This window comes from Leiobunum rupestre, chromosome 4 (assembly GCF_980474605.1).
Source record: "Leiobunum rupestre chromosome 4, qqLeiRupe1.1.hap1, whole genome shotgun sequence".
NCBI classification, from domain to species: domain Eukaryota; kingdom Metazoa; phylum Arthropoda; class Arachnida; order Opiliones; family Sclerosomatidae; genus Leiobunum; species Leiobunum rupestre.
In genome coordinates this window covers 71,083,427-71,110,277 of record NC_143387.1, presented here as the reverse complement: position 1 = coordinate 71,110,277, position 26,851 = coordinate 71,083,427, and the positions used below count along the sequence as shown (strand labels likewise).

At 38.6% G+C, this 26,851-nt stretch overlaps 3 protein-coding genes across 5 annotated transcripts; 1 reads left to right on the top strand and 2 right to left on the bottom strand.

Moving 5' to 3' along the window:
* Positions 1-4,074: 4,074 nt before the first annotated feature.
* On the top strand, positions 4,075-6,876 carry LOC149948935 (uncharacterized). Of its 3 annotated transcripts, none has more exons than XM_090174130.1 (3): positions 4,075-4,694; positions 4,766-5,574; positions 5,638-6,876. In XM_090174130.1, exons 1-3 carry the CDS (start codon positions 4,422-4,424, stop codon positions 5,894-5,896), a joined length of 1,341 nt encoding a protein of 446 aa, XP_090030256.1. In that variant the 5' UTR covers positions 4,075-4,421; the 3' UTR covers positions 5,897-6,876. The 3 variants fall into 3 exon arrangements, with proteins under 3 accessions (XP_090030256.1, XP_090030257.1, XP_090030255.1); XM_090174131.1 differs by having other exon boundaries at positions 5,655-5,716; XM_090174129.1 differs by having other exon boundaries at positions 4,766-6,876.
* Positions 6,672-14,449, bottom strand: Rip11 (Rab11 interacting protein). Its single transcript, XM_090174128.1, has 11 exons — positions 14,312-14,449; positions 13,539-13,612; positions 11,943-12,084; positions 11,747-11,878; positions 11,496-11,662; positions 11,147-11,424; positions 9,947-10,054; positions 9,743-9,869; positions 9,594-9,662; positions 9,343-9,518; positions 6,672-7,003 (listed from the first exon to the last, which is right to left on the bottom strand). The coding sequence occupies exons 2-11, from the start codon at positions 13,567-13,569 to the stop codon at positions 6,821-6,823; spliced, it is 1,413 nt and encodes a 470-aa protein (XP_090030254.1). The 5' UTR covers positions 13,570-13,612; positions 14,312-14,449; the 3' UTR covers positions 6,672-6,820.
* Positions 14,450-15,111: 662 nt separating this feature from the next.
* nompA (no mechanoreceptor potential A) lies at positions 15,112-26,062 on the bottom strand. Its single transcript, XM_090171191.1, has 15 exons — positions 25,707-26,062; positions 24,212-24,318; positions 22,166-22,469; positions 21,618-21,893; positions 20,635-20,937; positions 18,907-19,204; positions 18,474-18,836; positions 18,220-18,371; positions 17,832-18,159; positions 17,622-17,767; positions 17,229-17,322; positions 17,019-17,166; positions 16,259-16,709; positions 16,050-16,183; positions 15,112-15,599 (listed from the first exon to the last, which is right to left on the bottom strand). Exons 1-15 carry the CDS (start codon positions 25,777-25,779, stop codon positions 15,393-15,395), a joined length of 3,384 nt encoding a protein of 1,127 aa, XP_090027317.1. The 5' UTR covers positions 25,780-26,062; the 3' UTR covers positions 15,112-15,392.
* Between the last annotated feature and the right edge of the window lie 789 nt (positions 26,063-26,851).

The following is a 26,851-nucleotide window of genomic DNA, read 5'->3' as shown; positions in this document are numbered from 1 at the left end:
ATCTTAAGATAGATTTATAATTATCTTAATCTTAAGATAGATTTATAATTATCTTAATCTTAAGATAGGTTTATAATTATCTTAATCTTAAGATAGGTTTATAATTATCTTAATCTTAAGATCGATTTATAATTATCTTAATCTTAAGATCGATTTATAATTATCTTAATCTTAAGATAGATTTATAATTATCTTAATCTCGAGATAGATTTATAATTTCTATAATTCGTTTCTAGAAATAAAAATCCACAAAACAACAGTTAAATTTTTTATGAGCAGTTCGTTTTAGCTCTTTCTATTCAATTTCGGTCAAAAAATGTTTTGCGAGTAGCTGTGTTCTGTTAGAAACAAACAATTTGTAAATGAAATTGAAATATAAAATTGACTATAGTGAATACTTGGTCCGTTTTTGAAGGTAAATTTATTTTGAAATTTCATATACAAAACTCGTTTATCGGCCTCAGATCCAAACAAATATTTGGCATCGCATCACATCATATGTATCTCTTCGTTGGCGAAATTACTGCCAGCTACGAGCAACAAACACAGCACCCTACACAAGGAGAACGCAACCCGTCAAAAGTCGTGCATTTTCTTGCGTACATTTTTCATTGGTTAGACGCTTTAGCACCTGCTGCCGTCGGAAGGGGAAAATTCGGAAATTGTCTTCCCCCTTTCCCTAAAACGTTCAGCATAAAGGCTCGTCTAATAAAATTTGTAAACAACACTGCAGTCGGCTTGACAAGTTTTACAGGTGGTAAATATCTTTCACGACAAAATAAAATTATTTATATTTTACTTTTCCTAACTGTACCTTTTGCCATATCCATCGCCATGCCTTTGCCATTGCTGTTATTTCGTTCTTATTTTTGTGTAACTTTCATGGTATTTTATATTATCTCCATTCCCTACTAAAGCAGGGCGCAATTAGTGTAAACTTTATTTTCCTGTTTAATAGACTTTAATGTTCTGCCTTAGCGTGTTTAAAGGCTAGCTGCGTTCTCCTTGTGTTCGTTGCTCCTAGCTGGTAGATTTTTATTGTAACGTTTCAGTTTACAAAAAGCCTTGGGATGATCCTAGCTGAGTTCTCCTAGCTGGTAGATTTTTATTGTAACGTTTCAGTTTTCAAATAGCCTTGGATGATCCTAGGGGAAATTTCTCGGGAACTGTCACCTGACACTTCCATAGTCTAAACTAGAGGTCGGCGTTTGAATAAGAAATTATACGATTGTTTATATTTATCCATAACCGAGAATTATTCAGAAATATTCGAAAAATATGATTAATTTTGCATGTTAAATCGTTGTTTAATCGTATAATTTATTCGTATAAATCAAATAATACTAATTTTAATGATTAATTGAAATTTTTGCGGTTAATTTATTTGCTCCACCGACCTCTAGTCTAAACTCCAAAGACAGGTCGCGGAGCCGAGTTGTTCATCTTTAGCACGTAATTATTTATTTGGTAGTTGGCGAAACAGACTATCGTTAAAATAAATAATCATTCGTTGTTCCTTTGAAAAGGTAACCCAAAGAATATAAATCCCCAGGAATGGAAGGATTTATATTTTTGGCCGCGTGTTTTGGCTGCGCTAGAAACTTCTGGCTAAGCAAATCAGAGTAACCGGAAACGGTTAACGCAACCCGGTCTCTCTTTAAAAACGATAGGCGCAAAAGTTCCACTAGACGGAGCTACACCTTCCATTCCTGGGGCTTATATTCTTTGGGTAACCACTTTTTTTTTAAAGTGTTTCAATTTTCAATAAGTAAACGTGGTTCTTACTATGTAGGTAGAAACAAATATGTCCACAAATCTGCGTACCATTTATTGTTTTATAGTAGTTTTACACAGAAGGTCAACATAATTTCTGAACATGGCCTGACATGACGTAGAGGAGACACTTCGAATTTGTTACCAATCTGTACATTTGCGGTGAAGTTTTGGTGTTTTATTATTTACTAATCTAAATTCTGTAACGGATAGCTGTTTGATTAATTGGTTTTTTTACACGCAATCCCTAGGGGATTTGTGTGTGCTATAGTCTTAGTCGATAATTCAAAATAACGGTTAAAAACGCCGCCGATCAGTTTAGTAAAATATTTTCGGCGGTGTAATCGTCGGCCATTTTCGGTATGGAGATACATTAGTCAATGTATTTGTACCCCGCTGCTCCGCCTTAAGCACTACAGCGGCCTACGAGACTAATCAGGCCGGGACAAAAGTGCGCTTTGCGAAACAACGTTCGGCCAGTGAGACAGCCATCATGACTGCCTCACTTATAGCAAACAAACGCCCTCATCATGGCCCAAAAAAAGGCGACACCATGCGCTGCCCGAAACCCACTCTCGCACAACTGAGGACTTAACAGGACTAGAGTGACTTATTCTTCCACCGCCAACTACCCTCCCCAGTTGGGTATAGAATACCGCGTATGGAACGCCCCTGAGGTTCCAGTGACCCAGCGCTCCAAGCCCAACGACCCAGAATGCCGTGTATGGAGCCCCTCAAAGGCTCCAGTGACCTCATCAACCCACTAGATAGGGACAGTGGGAGATACAGGATGGAAGGCAGGCGAGGCTGCCAGATTCAGCCATAACTCTCGACAGGTTTGTAGTAAAACGGTAGATGATACATCAAGCGACAGCCAGTATCAAACCCTCGGTAGCCCTATTGATTTTGTTTTCAATCGGTGTCCAAGAAGTTGGTCATTTTCATATTTCAGTGCTTTTGGTCCATTTTCGTTCTGAAATTTGAATTTCGTATCAATTCAAGATTCAGAGTACAAGCTCCATCTGTCTCCAAATATTTGATCTTCGACCTTGGAAACCTCTACGAAATGTGTCCACATCCTTCGTCGTGCTTTTTAGGGCACCGCACGTTTGTTATGGATAAAATTGATTTTTCACTGGATGAATGACAAGGTGATTAAGATCATTGTTAATGCACTAGTTTTTTGAGAAAGCGCTGCTTTTGGTTAAAAAAAAACATTTTAAGCTATTGTAGTTCGCGTATCAAGTTAATGTACAGGGTGATTTTAAATATTGTTGCTAATGAACAGGGTGATTGGTATATGCATTTTTTGCGGTAAAGTAACTCTTTGGTTGTTAAGAATTAGTACCCTCATTACGATAAAGGACAGGGTGATTGAGTTATTGTACAGGGTGGTTAATATTTTGGTGAAATTTATTATACATGTAGTGCTCTTATCAAGTTAATGCACAGGATGATATAAATATTGTTTATAATTAGTGGACATGTTTTTTTATAAAGAGTGGCCATAGGTCTGCCTTTCAGTTAAAATTACTAATGTGTTAGTTATGTTGGGTGATTGAGATAATGTTTTTAACATAAAGGATGGTTTACAAACACTAGATTGATTGATATTTGAGCATGCCATGCTCATTGCCTGTGGCCGTAAATCAAATATCTATGGTGGACCAAAAATAATATAAAACTCCGTACCATATATTCGATTTCATAAAGCTTTCCGATTGTCGATTTTGGAACGAGGCACGTAACCACCGTGCTGTAGGGTTCTATTTATAGCTAGTTACCATTGTAACTATGGAGCTTAATTTTCTAATTTCTGGCAGGAAGTACCGTAGTGACCACGCGTGAATTTGATTCTAGGGTATGATGTTTATATTATCTTTGGGTAGATCCGTCGTGGAGCACGTGGCGCCATCTAAGCTCAATTACCAAATGTTCGTTCCAAGGTTCCTAAAAAAAAGCTACGCTTACTGTTCATTCAACTAGAAATTTAGCTCTAGCTTGGAACTCATTAAATTGAAACTCAAATCATTAATTGAATGAATCATCATAAACGTGAAAAATGTTAGAAATGACTCCAGTAAATATTGAAGTCAAAATACCTTCCGCGGCGGCCCATGTTAGAATCTATCGGATTAAACCATGGGCATTCTATTACCGGGACGGGAAAACGAATTGAGTCTCCCATTATTTGTCCAAAAATCTGGCAACGCTGTAAATGTTTCTCTTGCTTAAAAGGGGAGTCGACGTAAACACAGTAAAACACTCAAAATAGCGGAACCGAGAGTTTTGATAGGAGCACTAGCAGTCTTTGTCACGGTAATACATTTAAAGTCTAAATCAACTAAGCTTTCGTTTGATTTTCTCTAAGTAGAGAAAAGTTAACACGCAGTTACGATGGTAAAGCTTACTAATTTCTAAACAAGCTTTCGAAAACGTGACTCCCTTTGGTTCTGAATGCGCGAAAAATGATATGTAGAAAACAAAGACTAGAAAGTCTAAATGCAAGGGGGAGTCAGCAGTAAACAAAAATAATGGTGGCACTGTTCCCTCGTAATTTTTTCGCTCTTTGCCAAGGCTTAGTGTTTTGAAAACTAATGGTTATTGTTACATTTATTTGGTAGTTTAATTTTAAATTTAGATTCAAAATGGTAAAAACTAAAGGGTGTGCTTACGGAAGTTGCAAAAGTTATTCGCATTCCTTAAGTGATAGCAGCATATTTTTTATACCATTTCCAAAACCCAAGAGCAATTTATTGAAATGCCAAGATTGGTTAGCCAAATGTGGGAGACTAGATGATTTTAGCGTAAAAAACGTAAACAGGGGAACTTTTGTTTGCTCCCTGCATTTTGTAGGAAACAAAGGACCAACTAAAGAACATCCTGATATAATTGATTATAGAGAAACTGAAGAATACAAGGTGAAAAGCTTCATCTTACGTAAACAACAAATATGGTATAGTAACTAATGTGATAAAAATCTTTACTTCAGATTTATAAACGACAACATGATTTCTGCTCAAATGTAGAAAAACATTGGCAAGAAACGGTAAATCGAAACAACCTAATTGAAAAAGGAACGCAGCCAGTAGATCTGGAAAATGATAGTTCCGTAGTTCAAAATGAACCAAACTCCAGTATTTTAATTAAGGGTGAAATTTTTGAACCCCCGAATGAAGAATACTTAGATCTCCTATCAACCACATCTAAAGTCAATGGCTATACAGTTAATGAAGAAACTTTAGTTAGCCTATACGTATATAAGTCTGAGGATGGTGGTAATGCTGTTTCGAATGAAGAAAACAAAGACATACTATGCACAACTAGGTTTGAAGATCATGATGCTAAAGTATATTTTTCTAATGATGGAAACTTAGATCGACCAAATACCTCGAAACACAATGACGTTTTAGGTGTCAGTTTGGCGACCTTTCTAGCAGATTTTGATAAATTAATACCAAATGAGTGGGCATTCTCCTATAATTCTACAAGTAAACGACTTACTTTTTTGAAGTATTCTGAACTGTATCAAAGCATCACTATTTCAATATCACTGGTCCAGTCTTTAAATTCCAATTTACCCACCATTGCAATAAAAGTGCTAAATCGAAGTCTTCCTGGTAATCATCCCGCTGTTTTGGCTTTTCTAAATACATTTACAGACACAAATAACATCAACCTGAGTGACATCACGCGTAGCCTTGGATGTTTCGATAAATTTGTAATTTGTAAAGGTTTGGATTCCACAAAGTTCCAAGATGAGATAGAGTTTAGTTTGAAGAAAGAAGGTTATTTGTCATGGTATGATAATACTTTACATTCAAGTTCATGTGCCTTTTTATCTGATAACAACATCTGCAAAAGTTGCAAATCTTTAAAAGCCACACTTACCCGAAGAATCAATCGTAACAAAGTTTCTGGTGCTATTTCCAAACTAAGTAACAAAGAAATTAAACAAAGTCGAAAGTCTTTCCGAAGAATGTCCAGAGTTCAACTACTCAAGCATGTTCAAAAATTAAACAAAAAACAGCGATATATTAAAACCCAAATGCTCAAATTAAAACAAATACATCGTAAATTTAAAGAACAAGGACATGTTCTTGATAAAGCAGAAAAAGCCTAAAAAGTTAAAATTAATTTTGTCTAGCTAGGTATACCATTTTAATAAAAAATACACACTTTTAACTTGCTATAGGGATGTTTTGGCTAGGGTTCTCCTAAAAGTGGAACCTAATACCCTGCTAATACAATTAAGCCTTTCTATAGCAATTTTTTGGTTTACCATTTCATGGCATTCTATTATTGCTGAATTATTTTCGATAATTATTATTCATCGAGGACAAAAAATTATTTTCAGCCTATAAAAATAAATATTGTAACAATGGTCGCGGATTGTTTACATCTGACTCCGGGTGCGTGACGTAGATGCTCAGAATATCAAAATACTTTAGGACGAAAAAAATTCCCTGAATTGTCGTCCATGCAAAGATCCTTGGTTCATGTTCTCACCCAGAAAGACTCCGTGTTTACCCACTTCATTGTCAGCCTCAATTCCCTGGGACCCTGGCTGACGTGTTTAAAGTTGTTCCTGATATTTTCACTATAGTTTATTTATCTTAAGAATTTTTCTTTGTCGTGGCATGAGCATATCATAAGTAACTTACAAAGAAAGAGTATGACACGACTGTAGTATTATATTTCTCCTCGACCATATTTAGAAAGTAGGGCGCTCTGCACAGTGTTAAGCCATGTTTGCGCAATAATTATGGAATTTTGATTATTGTTAATACGTTACTTATGATGGTATGTAGTTAAATTACGCTTTTCTAAACATTCCAGAATTTGTAAAAGTTTGGTATTAAATGACAGATAGGGAACTTCACTGGCAATACATTATAAAAACTTTTTAATTTAAAAAAGACAGAAGGTATAATGTATAAAAAGGGTAGCTTCTATAATAAATATCTAGTTGAGTTTTTTAAGAATAAAGAAGAGTACTCTCATCCGAATTGGCTTGAATTCATAGTCATGCTCGCGTCTTAGCGCATCAACTATTCCGGGAAAATTTACCCGTCGCTGAACCGGGAGCCCTGTAAGGATTTTGCAAAATTCGCGGCTGCGTCTCCATGACTCGAACTAATAAATTGTCGATATACAGCTCCAAATCTCTAATTTTATTCTCGTGCATTTGAAGTAATTGTTGCTGTTTGATAACAATAGTTAGAAGCTCCTGCAACAGAAAAACATTCCTGGTAAATATTTATATTATATCAAGAATGAATATAGGTAGGCCTCATTATCCCATACTTTGTAGCAAAAATTCATGATTTCTATTTTTCGTGGCACTATTTTACCCGTAGCCTATCGCCACCTATGTTTACATCTTGTAATTAAAAAGTGGACGAACTTGAAACTTCCGCTACAAAGTGTGCGAGTTTAGTAACAGGCTAGTGCTACCATACCAAACTCTTAAACATAAAATAAAAAAATTCATTTAAATATGCGTATTTATACTTCGGGAGAGGATGAATACGTTGTGATCATTTTAAACGTCGCTCCCAATCGCCCTCATCCTCAAACAGTAAGCCTGAAATGCTTGTTTTGCCAGATAGAGGGATATAAATAACGGTTTCTGGGCGCTTACTAGATAAATTAATTCTTACCAAACCATCCCTGTATTAAAGGATCACAGAAAAGTTGAAACATTTCGGCTGCATTTTAGTTCGCTTCTCCCCTTTTATCACGTGACTCAGTCACTGAGGCATTCTTTCCCTCTTACAAAAAAAAAACTAATTCTGTAGCCCCGCCCTCGAAATTCAAACAATTCAGTGACCCTTTAATTAGTCGTAATCAGGCCGCTTTTGGCCTCCGCAAATTAATTTTTATTCCTAATGGACGTGAGCGCAATCTAAGTAAATATCTTTAAAAAAATAAAGTAATAATTCAATTTTTTTTTCATTCATTTCATTATTAATTACCAACTGAAGTCAGAATATAGGGTGGGTGGTGCAGGCGGCTGTTTGCAATAGAGCGGTTGTGAGCAGAAGTAAATGAACCGAAGTTATCGAAATAGCACTCATAATCGGAGGGCTTTTCCTTGTAAAAATTATGAGAAAATAGAGTCAAATAAAAGCTAATTTCCCTCCCCGTCTTTTGACGCGATAAATTTCACTTGGGAATTGTGGGTATAGCTATTTCTATGAATAAAAAATGGTTTCATAAAAACAAAAACGTTTTTTTTTTCGGCCTAGGAGGGCGCCAAATTTCAAATTCGAGGTCGAAAGTAAAATACCTCTGATCATACAAAGGATGAGTTTGCTATCCTATCTTTCCATATTTGTATTTACATTTGACAATTAACTGATCAATATGACCAGTGGAACCATCTGATTTCTGGCTAGGGTCCTAAATAAACTAGTCAATATTAAAAAGACTGGAAAACACTATAAAGTTCTTCTTCTTCCCCAGAGTCCGTTTTCTACAAACTTCTACTATCAGTTACCAATTTCGTGATTTTTGCTTCTAAATTACTATTTGTTAAATATTAATCAAAAGAATCTATCAATACTAATTTTAACTTATCATTGTGTAAAATGGTTTTTCTCAAATAGGGTGAGAGACAAATGGTACTTTTGTGATAATATACAACCTTGAACCACTGCTATGGAGGAAGTTAGAAGTATTGATTTATATTACCGTAATGGTTAAATTTAAAAATTAATATCGGTATCAGAATAACAATATTACTCAACTCAAAAATTTACCATTTTAATCAAAATAGAACATTCTAACTCCTTTATCCCAAAAAAAATTTTCGTCAAGAAAATATCCCATCAAAACTATACCCTATAATCCAAAGTTTACAATTACTTTCACATAAGTGTGCCAGTTAACTATCTTCCAAGTGCTAAATACATTTTTTATGAAGAGCGATTTCTGAAATAACCACACACTTTCAATAGACTTCAGAATAAATAATTGGGTCTAAAACGTGCTCTTTTCTTCATATTCATAGACAGCACAAAGCCTAGCCGAGAAGTAGGGCTAGCAAGTGATAACTGGTTTTTTAAGTTCTGTATTTTTCTCACTAGAGGCATTACGCAAATGATACATCATTCTATACATAGCAATTAATAATTATTATGACCTAGGAGCAACAAACACAGCACACCACATAAGGAGAATGCAACCCGTCAAAAGTCGTGCATTTGCTTGTGGACATTTTTCATTGGTTAGACGCTTGAGCACCTGCTGCCGTCGGAAGAGATAAATTCAGAAATTGTCTCCCCCCCACCCCCACCCGTAACACGTAACACGTTCAGTGTAAAGGTTCATCCAATGAAATTTGTACACAACTCTGCGTTTAGCGTGTTTAAAGGCTAGCTGTTTTCTCCTTTTGTTTGTTGCTCCTAGTTATGAATAACTGACACACTTATAAAAAATAATTATAGACATGTTATAACTTGGATTGAAAATAATATTTCGGTTATTTTCTTACCTTCATCTTTTCTAAATTTTTGAATTTTATTATCTTATGAGAACAATCTTAAATATAACAGTTAAACATACCCGATGATTCATGGCGTCATAATGTTCCACTAGCTTAAGCGGAATTTTCTCAATGATATTAGACGTTCTGTTGTTTAAATTTTCATCATCAACCATCGTTTGATGCGTACCCATACAGCTTTCTTCCAGAAGACTGTCTGGAAGATCCACTTCTTGAATTGTGTGTCTACGACCACCTATGAAATTTTAAACTTATCATTACATTCAAGTGTAGATAAAACAACCAAAAATTAGTAAAAAAAAATGCTTACTATTTCTTAATCTCGCTAATCTCAATTTCCGCGATATATGCGTTTCATTGGAAGGCTGGAATTGTTCGTCTATTGGTAAATAAATGCAAATTAAAATTGTGTTTTACATTTTTTTAACCTTGACCAAAATAAAAACAAAGTTAACTTACTCGAGGGTTTATTTCGCAACTCATTCCAGTTATCATAGGAAACGGAATGAGGCATACTATTTACGTTGGAAAGGGACATTTCATTGGAGCCTGGCACGCTGACTGTGCGTTTCATGGAACTTTCAACCTATTAATTTAAAAATGACGCGGAATTTTTAAATCATGAAAACAATAAAATGTTTTCAATCTGGAAATGTTATTTACCAAGTTTGATAATTTAGAAAAGGAAGAAGAATTGGACCTCTGACGTTTACTCTTTGGAAAAATGTCATTAAGGTTTTTGCGCGGAGATTCTGTAATAGCTGGAAGGTCCTATAGAGTATAAGTAAAACTAAAGTTAAGTTTCATCATTAATTCATGGTTATGTTTATAAACAACATGATAACTATAAATTTTCAATTACAAAAAATTATGAAATGGCACCGTTGGTAGCGACTTAAGTGTATAATATTTTCACATAAGTGTGACACTTCCTATTCTTCACATGCAAGTTTTACTGAGAGCTATTCACAAGACAGACTGCATTACGGGCTTTGTCGCCGTTTTGGGTCCGCTTGCTAATGCGTCACATGTAGCATTTGACAGTGACTTGCTAGGGATTTTCTTCTTGTGATGACGTCACTCCTTTACTAGCTCTCAGTAAAATATTCCCCAAAGTTACAAACATTATTATAGACTTATGCCTCCACTCAATGATTTATATTTGAGGCCAAAGCTTAGCTTAATTTACAGGGTTGCCACAAAATTTTCAGATTCAAATTCCCTGACCATTTTAAGAGATTTTCCTTGACTTTTTAAGGCCAAAAAGGGTCAGGAGAAAATAGAATTCCCAGATTTTTCCCTGACGTTTTACAAATTCTTAAAATTCCAAGTCCATTTTTAAATTCCCTGACATTTCCCAGATGAGTTTTATTTATAGGCATTTTGTAGAGTAAAATATCGAACTACAGAGTTTTATCACACATCAAAAGTTATTCATATTTAACAGTGTCAATTTTTGCTAAATGTACGATAAAAATGGAATTATAGGATTTTATAGAATTAAGGAAAATCTACGATTGTGATTTGTGTCATCATCAAGAAACATTTTCCAAATTAAAAAAATGTGTCGACAAGGCTACAAGTGTCGTACCATAAGTCTATAATATTGTTCCATAAGTTTGTCACGTTGGGGAATATTTAACCGAGAACTAGTAACGGAGTGACGTCATCACAAGAACAAAATCTCCCCCTAGCGAGGCGTTGTCAAAGAATCATGAGACGCATTACTATTACTTTTAAACATGAAGAAAGAATAGAAAGTGTCACACTTATGTACGAATATTATACACTTAAGGTCATACTCATAGTTCTTATGTTACTAATGATAACATAAACAAGGTGATATTTTCTAAATATTCTTACGTCATCAACAAAAGAAGAGTCATTATCTTTGATTCCATTCCAATTCTGACGTGAATCTGACAATCCTGTTAATGACATGCTTCTCTGTCGCAATGATTTAGGAGTACCATCGTTGCTATTTTGCTGATCACTACTTCCAGTTGAGCCGAAACTGATAGCGCTGGCATTATCTTCCGTAGCTGGGCTAGCGCGTCTGGATCTAAAACGATTGAGCCTAGAGTCTAAATGGTCTAGCTTTAACGAGAGGCTCCTGGTTGGCAGTTTTTGTATTTTGTGACCTTCGACAATAACAAGAGTATTTAGTTTTACCATTCAAAATTTGGACTTTAATTACGTAAACATGACGCACCTACAGCCGATGCTACATCTAGAAGAGATCCACTGAGAGATTTTTTAGACTCTTGATGATCTTTATGAATGGACGAGGAGTCCCTGACCATGAAGGATATTTTCAGCTCCAACTCTCCACGCTTTCGATCATCTTTCTTACCAGGTTTATTTTTAAGAGCAAACCAACTATGTAATGAAAACATCCATGGAGCAATTGTGTTAAATGTCAATCATTTACCAGAAACCTTAAGAAAAATTAAATTAAATTACTTTGTTTTTGGGCTGTCATAAATTCCATATTCGGAGAGTGTAATAATAACTTGTCCAAGGAACTCATCGAGCCCAAAGAAATTCTGATGAAACACATTTAAAATTATGCTGCTTTTACGGTCTTTAAATGATCTAAAAAAATGAATTTGTTTGAAATTTAAGAATCACTATTGAAAAATTTACGCAAAATACGTACAAATCACATTCTTCTTCCCATATTGGATCCGTAGAATTTTCCAAAACTGATGTTTGAAACTTCTCTTTATCTAGCTGAATGGTAACGAAAACATTGTTTGTCCCTCCTTTTCCTTTGGAAATTAAATTTCTGGCACGTAATACTATAATAAATATAACATATTAATTGCTAACCAGCCAAGGACATTTATTAGAGCCTACTAAATACTCTAAATTTAACGAATACGATAAAATTTGAGAATTCGAACGCCAAACTAAAATACGGAACAATTCATCGTTCTTTTTCAGAATAAAAAATAGGAGTCATGTTGTAAAAGAATTTTAAAGTTACACCGGGATGCAAGAAGAATTGGGGGGGGGGCTGACAAAAAAGGGGTACGTTTAGATTAAAACTTCAAAAATATTGACTTTGACGTCAACATACGCAGTGTCGAACGCCGTTAGGAGCACTTTTAATATATCAGCCTCTATAATCCTGCTGGCAATCGGTTTCTATCAATATGTTTTAGAGCACGACTCCTTACCTTTACTCCTTGGTTAAAGGGAGTATAAAGTTCCATATTTATGGTAGATCAACTAACATTTCTACAATCAGTTAGGGTAAAAACATGTCGTACCGCATGTTAGCAGACGATTTTTTATGCATAATACATTAAAGCTTTTTAGAGAAAATGTACTATAGGAATATACAACAAGGGGAAAGGAAGAATTTAGTTTACATAGAGCCACGTAGCAGCCAACGTCAGAAGTACAACTGTGGCGACTTCTATTTACTAAATTTTTTAAAATTCCTCTGCAATATTCGCTATTAGAGGCGTCCGCATTTTCAATGCACGAAAATGCCGTGGGTGTCAGCACAGAAATACAGATCTCGTACGAGGACTGTATTATCTTTGATGTCAGGAAACGATCATCAAGCACCTATGACATTTTATATTTTTAGTTAAGACTTTCGCAACAGATGGCGATAGTGCATCGTGAAATGGCGCAAAAAGTTAATACTGAAAACTAAAAAAAATTACTTTATTGGCCTCGGATCCCCGAAATAGATATTTACCGCTGCCTACGTTAATTAACGTCCGAAATAGATATTTACCGCTGCCTACGTTAATTAACGTAGGCAGCGTATTTACAATTAAAATTTCATAAATTCAAGATGTACTAATGCAATTTCCAAATCGTTTGAATAAACTAATTAAATAAATGAATAAAAAAATACATTTGATTTCATGTTATTTCGGCGACTTTAATTAAAAGGTAGGTTATATATTTTAATACCACATCGCGGGATATTAAAAAAAACTGGGGGTTAGTTCCTAGTGCTAAATTTAGAATAAAGTATAGGTATTCATCATTATTTTGGTCTTATACCTTTTTAAGATAACCCCGTAGGACGCGTCTCACCCACCCTTCACAATTTGAACCCACCCTTCATGCTGGGAATATTTAAAAAAAAAATTGTTCTTCGCCTTTCGTTTTGAGACATTTGCTTTATATTGTAAAGTCTTCTTTAATTAATTTTATGGAAACCACATGCAAATAAGTTACGCAACTAATGCGAAAAGCTAACAAACCCGAGTTTAAAAATTCAAATTACCTGTTAATTGAACATGAGTTGGGCTCCACATTCTGACAAATTTCCATTTAGATAGTAGGCAATTTGACCCAGGCCTATTACACTAAGCCTTAGTTAATCACAAAGGAAAATCCGGGAAAAGGTTTAACCGTTTAAATTGAAACTAAACCAAGATAATCATTTCAACCGTCATCGGACAATTATTTGTCAAGTCTCTTACAGATACACTAGCACAGTATAAATTATCATAATTTGAGACGAGACTAGGACAGAGTTCTCTCTCGGAAGCCGCTTCGACTTTGGTGTGTGCCAAATCGTAAATTACCGAGAACGCGTGTTTCAATCGGGGCTTAATGAAATGGTTCGCTAATTTCTACGCAAAAACTTATTAATTATGCATGGATGCCATAAAATCTGCACAACACTTGCGCGATACCCGAAAAAAGGCCTTGGCTATCGATTTTGATGGGAAGATTATTTGACAGGGTCCTATCCTAATGGGGCTTTGTCCCCGTGGTACAAAGAACCGAAAGATGTCTGGCCATCGCCCGTTATAAACCAGCGAAATTTACGCGTAAAAGTAAAAATGGTAGACTATCTTCCACGATTTTGGACTGCGATGTAGTATAGATGCAGTTCTCATACAGTAAACACGCAGCTGCGGGCCTTCAGAACGGGGAAAAACGCGCTTACTCAATGATACACGGAATAGATAGAGCCGTGGCTCCTGATCCATGAAGCGGAAAGGAGAAAAAAACAGACTTATTCAGAATCATAAAGCACTTTTTATGAACCCGGGGATTCGATCTGCTTGCGGCTAAACGCCTACCGCCATCTCTGAAGACCGAACGATTTAATTATTGAACGCTTCAGAGGATCGATAAATCTCGCTTTAATCAAGAACCATGTATGTAAGAAGGATGAGAAGTGAGGTAGAAAAAGTGACACCGATAAAAATAGTCCCACTCAGATCTGTTCCCAATAATCAAATAATTTCTTATTTTATTTCAGCTTCTTTGGCCAGTCAAGGGTCTCCTCCCAAAATAAGACCTTCAGTCAGAGGCAGTTCCAAGATGATTTTCATTGTAAAACAGACATTAAAACATTTTCTATCTTTTATCGCTATAGAATCTTGGACGCTCAGCTTCAAGTCCGTCACTAGAGCCCAGCTCAAAGGTTACTTAAGTAATTTCTTATTTAGATAATGCCCTAGCTCTACAATAACCCGGAATTTGACCTTGCGAGAATCAAAACCAGACGCTCTGCCTTAAAGGGAGTATGAAAGACTTTCTTAAAAACCAGAGATTGAATTTTGCTGGTTTATCTCGCGAGCACCGGAAGTAGGGTTGGGAAAATGCCAGAATATTATTGGAAGGTTTTACTATCACGAAGTAAGGAAGAGTAGTGGCTACTCGATTTTCTTGAAAACAAGGTTTTACGCCCCTCTTCAAATCCTTTGGAATACCAAATCCTTGTTGTGATGAAGTATTTTGCAAGGAAGATAAACTTAGAAAAAGGACCAAGAATTAAGAACCAATCTTTATTGTAGGCTGATGTGATATTATTTTCAATAAATTTTATTTCGGTAATACTATTTTATTTAAATTATAAGATGCTACAATAATTAATTCAAGTTAACGATGGGTAAAAATGAAAGATAAAAATAAATACGTAAAAAAACCACGGTAGTTGGTAGTATTATACACCCATGATACCGTTCGTGTAAAATACAGTATTTGGTCAGTGCCAAAAATAGAGTGAACGCAAAAAGTTTAAAAATGATAATAAATATTTTACACTGTGAGTATATGGACTTTTTTTTCATAAACAAGAGCCTAATCATTCAAAAACGTTCCTTTAGGGTACTAAAACGCTTCAGTGGAACTCGTGTTTCAAGTTATTCATAGCTTTAGCTTGGTTGGCGGCCGCCGCCAAGGCTTGCATGCTCTTACTGCGTTCAAACAGCGAAGGGTCCGTGTAGATGGGTTCGCTGGGATCGTCAAATCTGGACGGAGCCTGGAACTGGGACACATATAGGTTGGCCGTGCTCGGTGAGGTACTTGAAGCGTCCGATTCCTTCAGCTGAAATTTATTTGTACGTTAATGGACTACGCTAATTTTTATTTCAATTAACTTATACTTAGATGCAATCTTAAAAATGGTAATAAGTCTAGTACAATTTCGACGAAGATATCAATACTCATTTTAGGAATTTGACTGGTTGAAGTGTTACCCCAATTCGGGTAAATTAAGAAAATGGTGTACTCTCAGAAGTTTATAAGATGTCTTTTACGAGAGAAGTATCCATTTCGGCCATCAAAATTAAACATGCCTTTTTGTTGGAAGTTTTCAATGGACGTAAGTGTACACAGCATGCAAAAATTTAATTAGTTAGAGGTATTTTCACGATAAGGAAATGAATACTTATCTCGTAATATATACCTTGGTATAATTTTAAACCTACTTCCATATCAGAATTTTCCGTTTCTAAGTATAGTGTAGATTTAAGTAAATGAAACAAATTGAATTTACCCTTCGTTTTGTTTTCCTAACGTATAAGAAACCGGCAGCTCCGAGGCCAAGTAACAGACAGATCAAAATGGCCACGACTGTAACCAAGGCGTAATAACCGGCTTGGGCGACGCAAACCGTCGGAGGTGTGAACACTAATCAACAAAAATAACCAGTATATGACATAAATGTACTTGACGCGAAAACAATAGCGTTAAAACATTATTCACCCTTGGTTGGACCTTCTTCGGGGATATCGGACCTGGACAAGTACACCTGGAGTAATTCGTGGACCTCTTCCTCCTCGTCGTCCGTTCCATTGGTACCAGGATTCTTCTTGGTCCCGTTGCGCGTTTTGGGCGGTTTACCACCCGTGGTCACTGTCTGGGTGGCCGATTGGGAGCTGATGGTCAAAGCGGCTTGGGATGGTTGCGCGATGGCGGCTGGGGCTCTGGCTGGATGTCCGTTGATCGTGGGTAACACCCGTTGACCAAGGTCGGCGACTATGCCACCGCTGGAGGTGACTGTATGTGACGTTGGGTCGTGGTTTGGAGGAAGTTTTCTGGGCATCTGGCTGAGAGTTCGGGTTGGGCCTACCACGGAATTAGTCGCGTTCACCGATCGTCTACGTCGTCCCCAGGATGGGAAAGTTCCTGGGCGACCTCTGTCGTTGCAAATCACCTGCAAATCCAGGGGTTCTTAAGGTCAGTTAAGGGTCTATCATATAAAACCTTTGAGTCTTTAATAATAAGTATGTCTCTTTGGGCAATATTTCACAGACAGCTATCCACGGAGTGAGGAAGCCTCTTGTAAACTGTGTAGGCCAAATCTATGGTCATTTAGAGCGAACCTGGCCCGGGCCTCAGTAAAACCATAGCTCTGTGCCACAAGAGAGCCGTTATTACTACAAACATGGGTCCCAAAGGTGCAGGGGCCCCGGGAATTTATACTGTGAAGTGCTATAAATATGGAACAATATTGTAGACTCACAGGTTCGCATGGGCCTCGGCAAGAACGGACGGTTGCTTGGAAAACCAATAAGTTGGAATCGGGGATTTTAAAGGCGTAAAATTCAGCCTCTAACGCGCCGTCCGGCGTTCGATGCAGTTCCGGGAAGACGTAAAGGTCGACCGGGCAACTAAAAATTAATTAAAATCGTTAGCTTAAATCAGTCAAAACATTATTTATATTTGGTCTCACCCTCGGGAATCTATCAAGTGCACTTGTCTTCCAGAGTAGGGGTCTTTGGCGATGACGTTGGTCGCGAATATGTCGCTGAAAAACTCGAAACGATCTGCGGGGAATTTTTAATTTTTAATTTTGAGGCAAAAGCATAAGCCTAATTTAAAGGGGAAGCGCCAAGATTTTCCAAATATCTGCTAATGAAAAACACTGACCACCAAAATAGATCTTCCTTCGTTTCGGCGTCAATCTGAATAGCTACGAAATGAGCTCCATTTTATTTTAATACGAATACCCTACCCGCCGAGCCACTCGGCGGAAGACGCAAAAACAAATGTACGTAGTTTAATGCTGACGCGTGCTACTGGCACGAGCTTGGCGCTTTCTCTTTTAACAACTCAAAATACTAACATTGTCCTCTGGCTTCTAATCGGAAGGTAAGTAAGTCGCCAACGGCGATGGTATTAGTAGGCGTTCCGCGGTATAGAACTCTCAGGACGACGTTGGACGTCAAGATGTTTTGGGCGGGAAGATGCTCAATTTGGGTCGGGTAACGACTTAAAAAAACAACCGATAAAATGAATAAGTAAAGACTCTGCAAGCTGCGATGGAATGACCTACCCGTCAGTTCGCGTGTCTAGGTAACTGGAAGTGACGACGGCTTCTCCGGGTCCCGAGAAGTAGCAAGTCAAGTTGTACTTTTTATCGCGGCTGGTTTGCACGAAGTCGTTGAATTGAACGACCACGATATTGGTCATGGCGTCTCCGTACTGTTGGGTTCCGCAACGCGGGAATCCGTTGGCTCGACTAATTCGAAGTACGTTCACTTTCCCTCCGTTGCCGTCGAAGAAACAAGAGTCGTAGAACCCGTACGTGTAGATCCTTCCGAAGAAACCTTCCGGCGTCTTCAAAGTGAATTCCATTCCATCCGGGGAGCACGTTTGACCAACTTTTTTGGGAAAATTTTAATCAGTAAAGATCACATAATCGGAGGACTTCAACAACTCACCGTCCAAACAATCCCCTCCAACCCGACCGGTAACTCCGGGGTCTCTTTCGTAGAAATCGAATTGGGTGTTTTGCTCGAAATGGGAGGGATTTCCCATTTGAAGTTGACGCGTATCTTGGTCGCTGAGTTCGCAGTTATCCGGAAAGAAGGCCCTATAATTTAGAAGAATTATATGCTTTTGATAAACTAGTCTTTCTTAAAGGGAATTGAACCTGCAGCCAATGTGGCCCTTTAAAATCGACGCTCGAACCTACCTAAAGTTGAACGACCGACAAGTCAGTTGTCGATTTTCGAGGCAGGCCCTTTCGCATTCTTCGAGTCTCTCGGCTCTGACGACCATCCTGACGTAGAAAGGACGCAGACGAGTTCCGAAACCGACTTTCCTGAATGCCGCTCCTGGCGGAATACCTCCGAAACCAGGTTTGCATCTGTCCAAGGGTCCTCCGATCGGTGGTGGGAAAGGAGGTCCGTGGTCTTTGATCGGAGGATAGGGTGGCAAATGGCCGGGCCCGCCGCCGGTGTAACCGCCTCCATAAGCTCCGCCGTAACCGCTTCCGTAGTTGGATCCTCCCCAGGGACCAGGCGCCAATGGACCGTATCCTCCACCAGGAGTATATCTGAGACGGAAATTAAAACAATTAGGCTACCACGGAATATATCATTTTAATTTTTGATGTAAAAACTCACCCTCCTCCCCCTCCGGCAGAATGTCCTCCGATATGACTGCCGTAACCACCCGAATAACCACCTCCGTATCCGGAAGAACCCCAAGAACCACCGTATCCGCCTGGAGCACCGGAAACGCCGTATCCCGAAGAGCCGTATCCGCTTCCGAAACCTCCACCACCACCACCACCACCTCCTCCTCCTCCTCCTCCGGAACTACCCCATCCCGTCGGTCGGTAAGGATTGGATCCATGTTGGGCTCCGCTCCAAGTGTATCCTCCGACGTAGCTTCCACCGCCGCGATCTGGAACCACGGGTGCTTTAATTTACATGTAAAATCAACTTTACTACAATTTGCAATTGGCGCGTTCAAAGGAAACAACAAACAAAGCCTCGGTTAGAGAAACACACTGCGCAAATACTTTAGCATTCAATTCCATTTTTTTGGGACTTATAATTTTCACGTACGTTGCTACAACAGTGCCTGAAGTACATCATATATCTGTTACTAGAGACGTATCCGACATATCCTTGCTAATCTAATTTGCTTGAAACATGTACCTTCGTAGGTTGGCGCTGATTTTTCAAAATATAGAAAAACATTGCCCTGGATATTCGCGGAGCATCCTAAAGTGAACTGAAGGTAAACGTTTCATTTCAATGCAATAATAGACACTTCTCTCGTAAGACATATATCATACACTTCTGACGATGCCCAAACCGAAACATTTTCTCGTTAAAACCAAAAAAAAAACCAACTGGAGTATTTTTTCCAAAACTTCGTTAACCGGTGAAGCGCTAACCAAAAGCTGCGGCTCTGACAACAGAAAAGCGCAAAAAGAAGCTGCATGCGGTGGGGTTCGAAGGAATGGGAACGCGTGGACCCCATTGTGTGTCAAAGCGTCCAACCAAGCCTGAGCTCTACTTACACCATTTAAACTCGTAGTAATCGTAGGAATCGTCGTCAATTAAATTGGGTCTCGCTTTACCATACCCTTCGGAGCTGCTAAACCGACACAGTTGGAGTCGTGAACTGTACTCGACCGAGCGACAATCGCGGCCGTAGCGGCGGGCGCATTCGTCCAAACACTCCTGGAACGAATTGGATTTGACCTCCACTTGATGTGACCAGTCGAGGCGCTTGCGGCGGTAGCATTCGAAGGTGGCGTTATTCAGCACGGCGGCTGGAAGAAGTTCAAGAACGAGGGCCTTCGAGTTAGAGAGCTGCGTGAAACGGGTTTTTACCATTTACCACGGTAACCGTGGAAATACCGCGGGACCGAACGGAAATCAGATTTATATCCTTATTTTCGGTTAGGAAAGGGAATTATGATTTCGGTAATAATCGGGAATGGAATCTCAATCTGGCTAGCAATATCTCGAATCGGGAATGGAAATTGCGGGAATGAGAAAAATGTGTCAAATTTCATGGGAATGGTTGGAAAACAAATATTTGATCGGTGATGGGAATGAGCGGGAATGGTAACGTTTCTGCTTCAAATGCGGCTCTCTACTTCGAGTCAACACATTCTCAGTTTTTGCGATATGTCACAATGGTAACCCGTCTCAAGAAGGAAAGTAATTAAAAGGAAGATGACGCGTTTTGGAAGAGAAGAATCAAGTGCCCTTTACTATCGGTTAACGCTCACCGTCTCGCAAACATTCAATTCGATTAAAAAAAAATTACGTCAGTATTTGCTAGGTGTATTCTAACACGGTTACGAAATGAGGACAAATTTTGACACGTACCTTTGCCTCTATCAGTGGTTCCGCAGATGACTCTGTAGAGATCACCGCTGCTGGGTTTCAATGGCCGCTGAGTTTCGGGTCCTTCGGTAAATCCTAACGGGTCTTCGTCGTACAGGACGCAAGTCCTGGACTTATCGTCGAAGAGAAAGGATCTGCACAGGAATCCTTTTTCGTCCAGGCTTTTGGTACAAGTACCGGAGCATTCTTGGAAGTCCCTGACCGTCAGGACTTCCCTTTCGTAAGCGCCGTCCAATTCCTTCCCGGATTCCAGAATGAAAGCGGTCGTCGTGCACATTTGAGAACCTAATCACGTTTCAAAGTTACCAATTACAAGTTTGGTGTTGTTTGGAATAGGTTTAAAATTATGTGCCATAAGCGTGTCCGTTCCCTATCTTCCGCGTTTTAAATTTTTTACTAAGGGCATCTCTAGAAAAACCACACCGTTCTGACGGACTTCAGGTCTAATTCGTACTCTTTGGTGCGTGCAGTAGGACTGGCGCTTGATAATTTGCTTTTAAGTCATGTGACAAAACGTAGTAACGGTTTACAATATTCATTCCTCAATCAAAATTTAGCAACAACAAACAACATAATATAGTAGCTTAATTTAACTTAACCTTAATCTAACCTTATCCTAATCTTAAATTAACTAAAATATGGCGAGAAACTACGTCATATGCTTGGTTTCCACTAGCGCTCGTCATAATACATTTTTCTTTAAACGTTTGTACGTCCCAAAGTTGAGTGACGCGTCGTTACGCACGCTAGTGGAAAACAAGCTTAACAACTGATTTGTTAATTTCAAAAGCCACGGAAAAGAATCCTTAGCCAATGAAATTGGGACTATTTCTCGTAATTTTCTCTCAGGTATGACGTAAATTCTACGCCACTCCACGTAGCAATGATTTCTACTAGGTGCCATACTTAAGTAAACTAATTATAATCATATGGTAGGTGGTAATTCTCCAAAGAAGGATACGTACTTGGCATACACATATTCTCCATGTAATCGCAGTTGGGATCGGAACGGAGTCCTTCCGGTTTCATGGATTTGGTGGAACGACTCAGGCGGCATCTTTGGGCGGCCCGGTCGAAAGTGGCTGACCGACAAGTGAACTCGTACTCGTTCAGACATTTGTCCTCGCACTCGGTTCTGTTGGAGGCGAAGACTTCCTTGTCACCTTCCGAATCGAACTTGTAACCGGGTGTCCGCTCAAACACGTACAAACGGGCCGGACAATCGGCGCTGATTTTGGGGGCTGTTGGAGGACGCAAACATTTCATCAAAACAACGTCAAATACACGAGCAATTCCAGGAATAGCGCGAGTAAATGTAGTATATCTTTTACGATATTAATTTCCCTATACCGGTAATGCCATTATTAGCTTGAAACAAGTACATCCACAGGCTCCCGACGGTTCAACCCCGCCTCGAAATGATTATAGTGGTGCAAAACGTAACATTGCTATCAAGTAGGGATCGATTCTACTCTAGTAAAGAGATAACGCTTCTGCTGAAGATAGTACTTACAGGTAAGACAGATTTCATTATAATGCCAAGCGTTGCTCTGTCTCACAAGAGTGTCGCTTCCGTCCGGGGACGCTTTGTCGAAGTAAAAGTAGCAAGAAGACTCGTCGTATTGACTCCCGGGTCCCCCTCCTCCTCCGACGTTACCGGAACTTCCGGAAAGTCCGTTAGGACTTCCGTTTCCAGAGCGTCGTCTGCCCGGAACGAAATCGAAGCTAAGGCACTGTTGAATGGCGGTGGTTCGGTCCTCGGCGCACCGACGGACGCATTCTTCCAACACTTTCACCGGAAGATCGACTCTGGTCACCTGCGACGAAAATTATCAACAAGGATTAGTAGGGCTCATGGATAGAAGCGAAAATTAATTCAGGTACCTAAGAATTTTCGGAAACGCCATTCTCACATACTTTGGAACGAAAGTTTGTCTGTTTTCGATTTTTTTGTGACACACGATCGCCATCTATCTTTATCTGGTGTAATTAAAAGCAGACGAACTTACGGTACGAAGTATCGTGGGGGTTCTTAAAGCAGTACATGGACATCATTATCGCCACCTGTGCTATTCTGCGACGTGTGGTACATTGACATTCTGATCGGTTTATCTATTTGGTTTTCCTTTGTTTTTGGTGTAATTCTACCATATGTACAGTATTCTTCGGGCTTTTATTGTTTTGATTTTTTTTGTTTTCAAATTGCGCGCCTGGTGTGAAGGCCCCGCTATATACACCAAAAACTTGCAAATCTTTATTTCGACCCCCCCCCCCCCCCGCTACGAAGTACGCGAGTATGGTCTTGGTGGCTACGCTATACTCCCTTGGGTATCTGAATACAATATCGATATTAGCTGTGCATAGCGATATTACTTGGCATCTTGTTTCGTCATAGATATAAAGTAATTGATGCCACAGAATCCTCACACTAGAGGGCGGTAGTATATCGGATGATTTATAAAACCATCAAGAACAAGTAAGGAGTACTGTTGTTAGACAATGACAGAGATAGAATAGGGCTGACCAAAAGGGGTCGATACTGGAAGCGGCATAATTACGTCAAAGAATGAGCACGTGTAGCTTTGACGTCATCACGCCGCTTCACTTACCGTAAGGAGTCGACACTCGCTACCATCACGTTCACCTGTGAAAATTGTCTAACAACTGTATTTCTTATTTTTGCTCCGTGACTTTATAACTCATCCGATATACTACCGCCATCTAGTGTGAGCGTGCTATACTAGGGATCTGAGTTACAGCCAATTAAATGTTAAATCATTCTTCATAACCGTTGTTATCCTTTATAATTAGTAAATAAATCGTAACCTACATCGTAACAGTAGCCAAATCTTAAGAACTTCTATCAAAAGTAAATAAGTTCCACATGGCCCATATTGAAAGAATGACTACATGCAGGAATCCATACCTCTATTTGGAATGTTTATCCTGGCGTATCGCGTATGGTAAGATCACTCTACGCCTACGAGAGAAAAAATCCCATCTGCGCGCGCTCCCCTCTCACATAGTTGTTTGTTAAGTTAACATAGTCAAAACATCCGTCAGCCACATCGAGACGAAAATCTGCCGCGATAAACATTCCAAGTAGAGGTAGGGATTCCTGCTACATGCTATTCTCAGTCGAAGAAAAACACTGTATTTTAGCGGTAAAGGATAGTTTTCATTAGGACCAAAACGTCTAAACGAAGGCGTTTTCACCTTAGTGAAAAGCAGCCTTGAGGCCTAACGGTAAACAACCGTTTTTGAATTAACCTTTTCAGATTACATAGAGCCACGTAGCGGCCAACGCAATAAGCTCATGAACTGCTGGATTTACGTCTGGTAAGCAGAAGCTTCGCGTTTTATAAATACAAATCGTCCGCTTAGCAGACGAAAATCCAGCAATTTATGAACTTCTCGTTTAGGCCTCTACGTGGCTTATAAAGGCTGATTAGTTTTAGAACCAAGTTCAATAACTCCCGTTCATTTATTTCCGCTTTTAGTCAATGAAGTCACCCGTCCATCAACCATTCCTATTAAGCAAGGAGTCCAATCGGCTTACCACTTCGTTGCGGGGTCTTCCTGATCCGAAACTTCCGCTTCCGCCCAGTTTGTAGTCCGCTATCTTTTCATAGACCAGCTTTCCAGCGCCATTGTTACAGCTTTGAGCTACACGAAATGCGCGTTAAAAAAGGGGGTTTAGTACAAAATAGGAGTTAGTAAAATGGAAAGCGCCACAAACGGAGCCCAACAATCCCAACATGCTATTCAAACGCTTCCTTCTCCCAATGCCCAGCGGTGACCACCAGCGATCGGCCCTTTAGTGGACAAAGCCGCCTTAACCCGTTGTGATATCTCTCAAATAGACCAAACCAGGAAACTCGACAGTTACGTAGGAAATAGCCTATTTACAATAGACCAGCATTTGCTAGTACCATAAATCTATAAAATAAAAAATTTCTTTGGGGAAATATTTTATTGAGAGTTCTTTACAAAGTGAAGTAATCATGGGGGAAAATCGCTGAAGCGCAATATAGAGTCTAGCTCTTATAGCTCTCAGATGCGGAATAGGAAGTGGCATACTTATTTAAAATATTATAGTCTTATGCTCGAGTTTAGTTGGTTTAGAAACGTAATTTCAATAAAACAATAGCTTATAATAAAACCCACGGATAATGTACCATCTCCATTGAAATCTAGTAAATTTTTTTTTCTATTTATCAAAATAAAATCTATTCGAAAGCCTTCACAAATTTAAATTAAACTGATCTTTAACTTTCTCAATTATTACAAAATAACCAATTTCATTTATTTTTAATTGATTGGTTTATTTAATTGATATTTAATTTATCAAAAACAAAACTATTGAATTAAACATTAAACTATACTAAAAAATTCCTATTTCAAAGTTACTTAGTTCTTCTTTTTAATTATTATAAAATGTAAAAAACCGTATCAAATTAAAAATTATTTCGATTAAATAATCCATTTTGAATTACTCAAAATAATTTTAATTAATATTTTAAACCATCGAAATGCATTCCAAATATTTTTAAATACTGTCATTAATTTAGTTAATTGATAAATAAACTAAACTGTAATTAAAACCTTGTAATTTAGATTACAAGTTATCTCCCAAAATATCTGGAAAAATCGTAGATGGTCGCTAATACCCTCTTCAGACGATGCATTTAAAAATCGGGTTTAATGAAATAAAGCTTTTTGACATACATAGTTTAGTATAAAAAGTTAACTTTGGTTTATTAAGTGGAATCTAAAAACCTCTATCAGACGAGGCTCACAAAACCCCAATAAAACTAGGTTTAATTAACCAAAACATTTGAAACCGGGTTTACTACTTGTAATACTATTCAAACGACAGTAAAATAAACCAAGTTATAACCTTGTTATAAAATTAAAATATGGTTTTATAAAATTCGTCACCACTATATCCTTCCCGACTGATAAATAAATTCAAGATATTTTCGGAAATATTTCTTATTTAGAAATATTAAATTTTAAGATCCGAAAAGGGTACAAGTTGGTCATCAACTTACCTTCGGTGAGGATACGGAGAGCTGCCAAGAAGGACACGAGTGGCACCATGTTCCTCCTCCAGGATGATAACATCTTCGGCACGACGCGAAACTAGAAATCCAGAAGAGAGAAAAACAAGAAGAGGTCATGAGGCGCCGCTCGAGCATCGACGACGGATGGCACCCGTCCCCAACGAATGGCGTCATTGTCGTGACGGGATCCGGCCCTCCGAAACGCCACAGCTACGAGCCTCTCAACCCAGTTGGCCCGTCTCTACCGAAACCATTCAACAACGACACAATTAAAAGCAATTGTGGGCGGTCATCGGTCGCATCCGAGACCCGCCCATAATGTCCGCGACTCGATGCTAATTCAAACCCGCCCATGGTTGGTCTCTCATACGCGCTTTGTAAGAATGGCAAAAATGCCACTGACTTGTGGACGGGGTCACATCTATTTGTAGCTATTATATTTCGCGTTTTTAATCGGTATTGTCCGAGTATTATAATAAAAAATGGGGCTAGAAATATTTCTAAAAAAAAGGTTTCCGGAGACGGTGTCTGTGTTGTCCAACGCCGCGTTTCCCGGATAAGGTGAATGACATATCGACAGAAACCCGACTGAATCGCTAAATGCGCCCATTCAAAATATAGTTAAAGGGAGTTAAAAGGGGAGGGATAATCGGTGTACATTTTTTTCTGTATTTGATTTTTAATTTCCAAAGAAAAAAAAGAGGTCATTTTTTGAGTCAACGGACTCGTCGTAGCTGACGTATTGGACTATCTCGTCCACAAGGACATTGTGGCCCGTGAACTACTTGTCTACGAACCCATTACGGACTTGTGAGAATGGACAATCGGGAGGATGAGGAGCAGGTTTAAGGACCGGCTTGTTCACTTCGACGCGGGGTCGAACAGGAGCGTTCACATTTCATTATACTATCTATTTTATAGTTATTTTATTTTAAGTGTGTCGGTTAATAATCATGTGTGGAGTGACGTAGATGTGCCGTCATACTCGCAAGGTTCAGCGCCTCTATAGTGACAAAAATACGTAACTTAGAAATAAATTATCGCGCGCTGGTAAAGGGAATATATTAATTTGGTATTAACTAATTTAAGATTAATAATCAGCTAGGCAACACTTTAGGCCCGAGTTAGCTAGC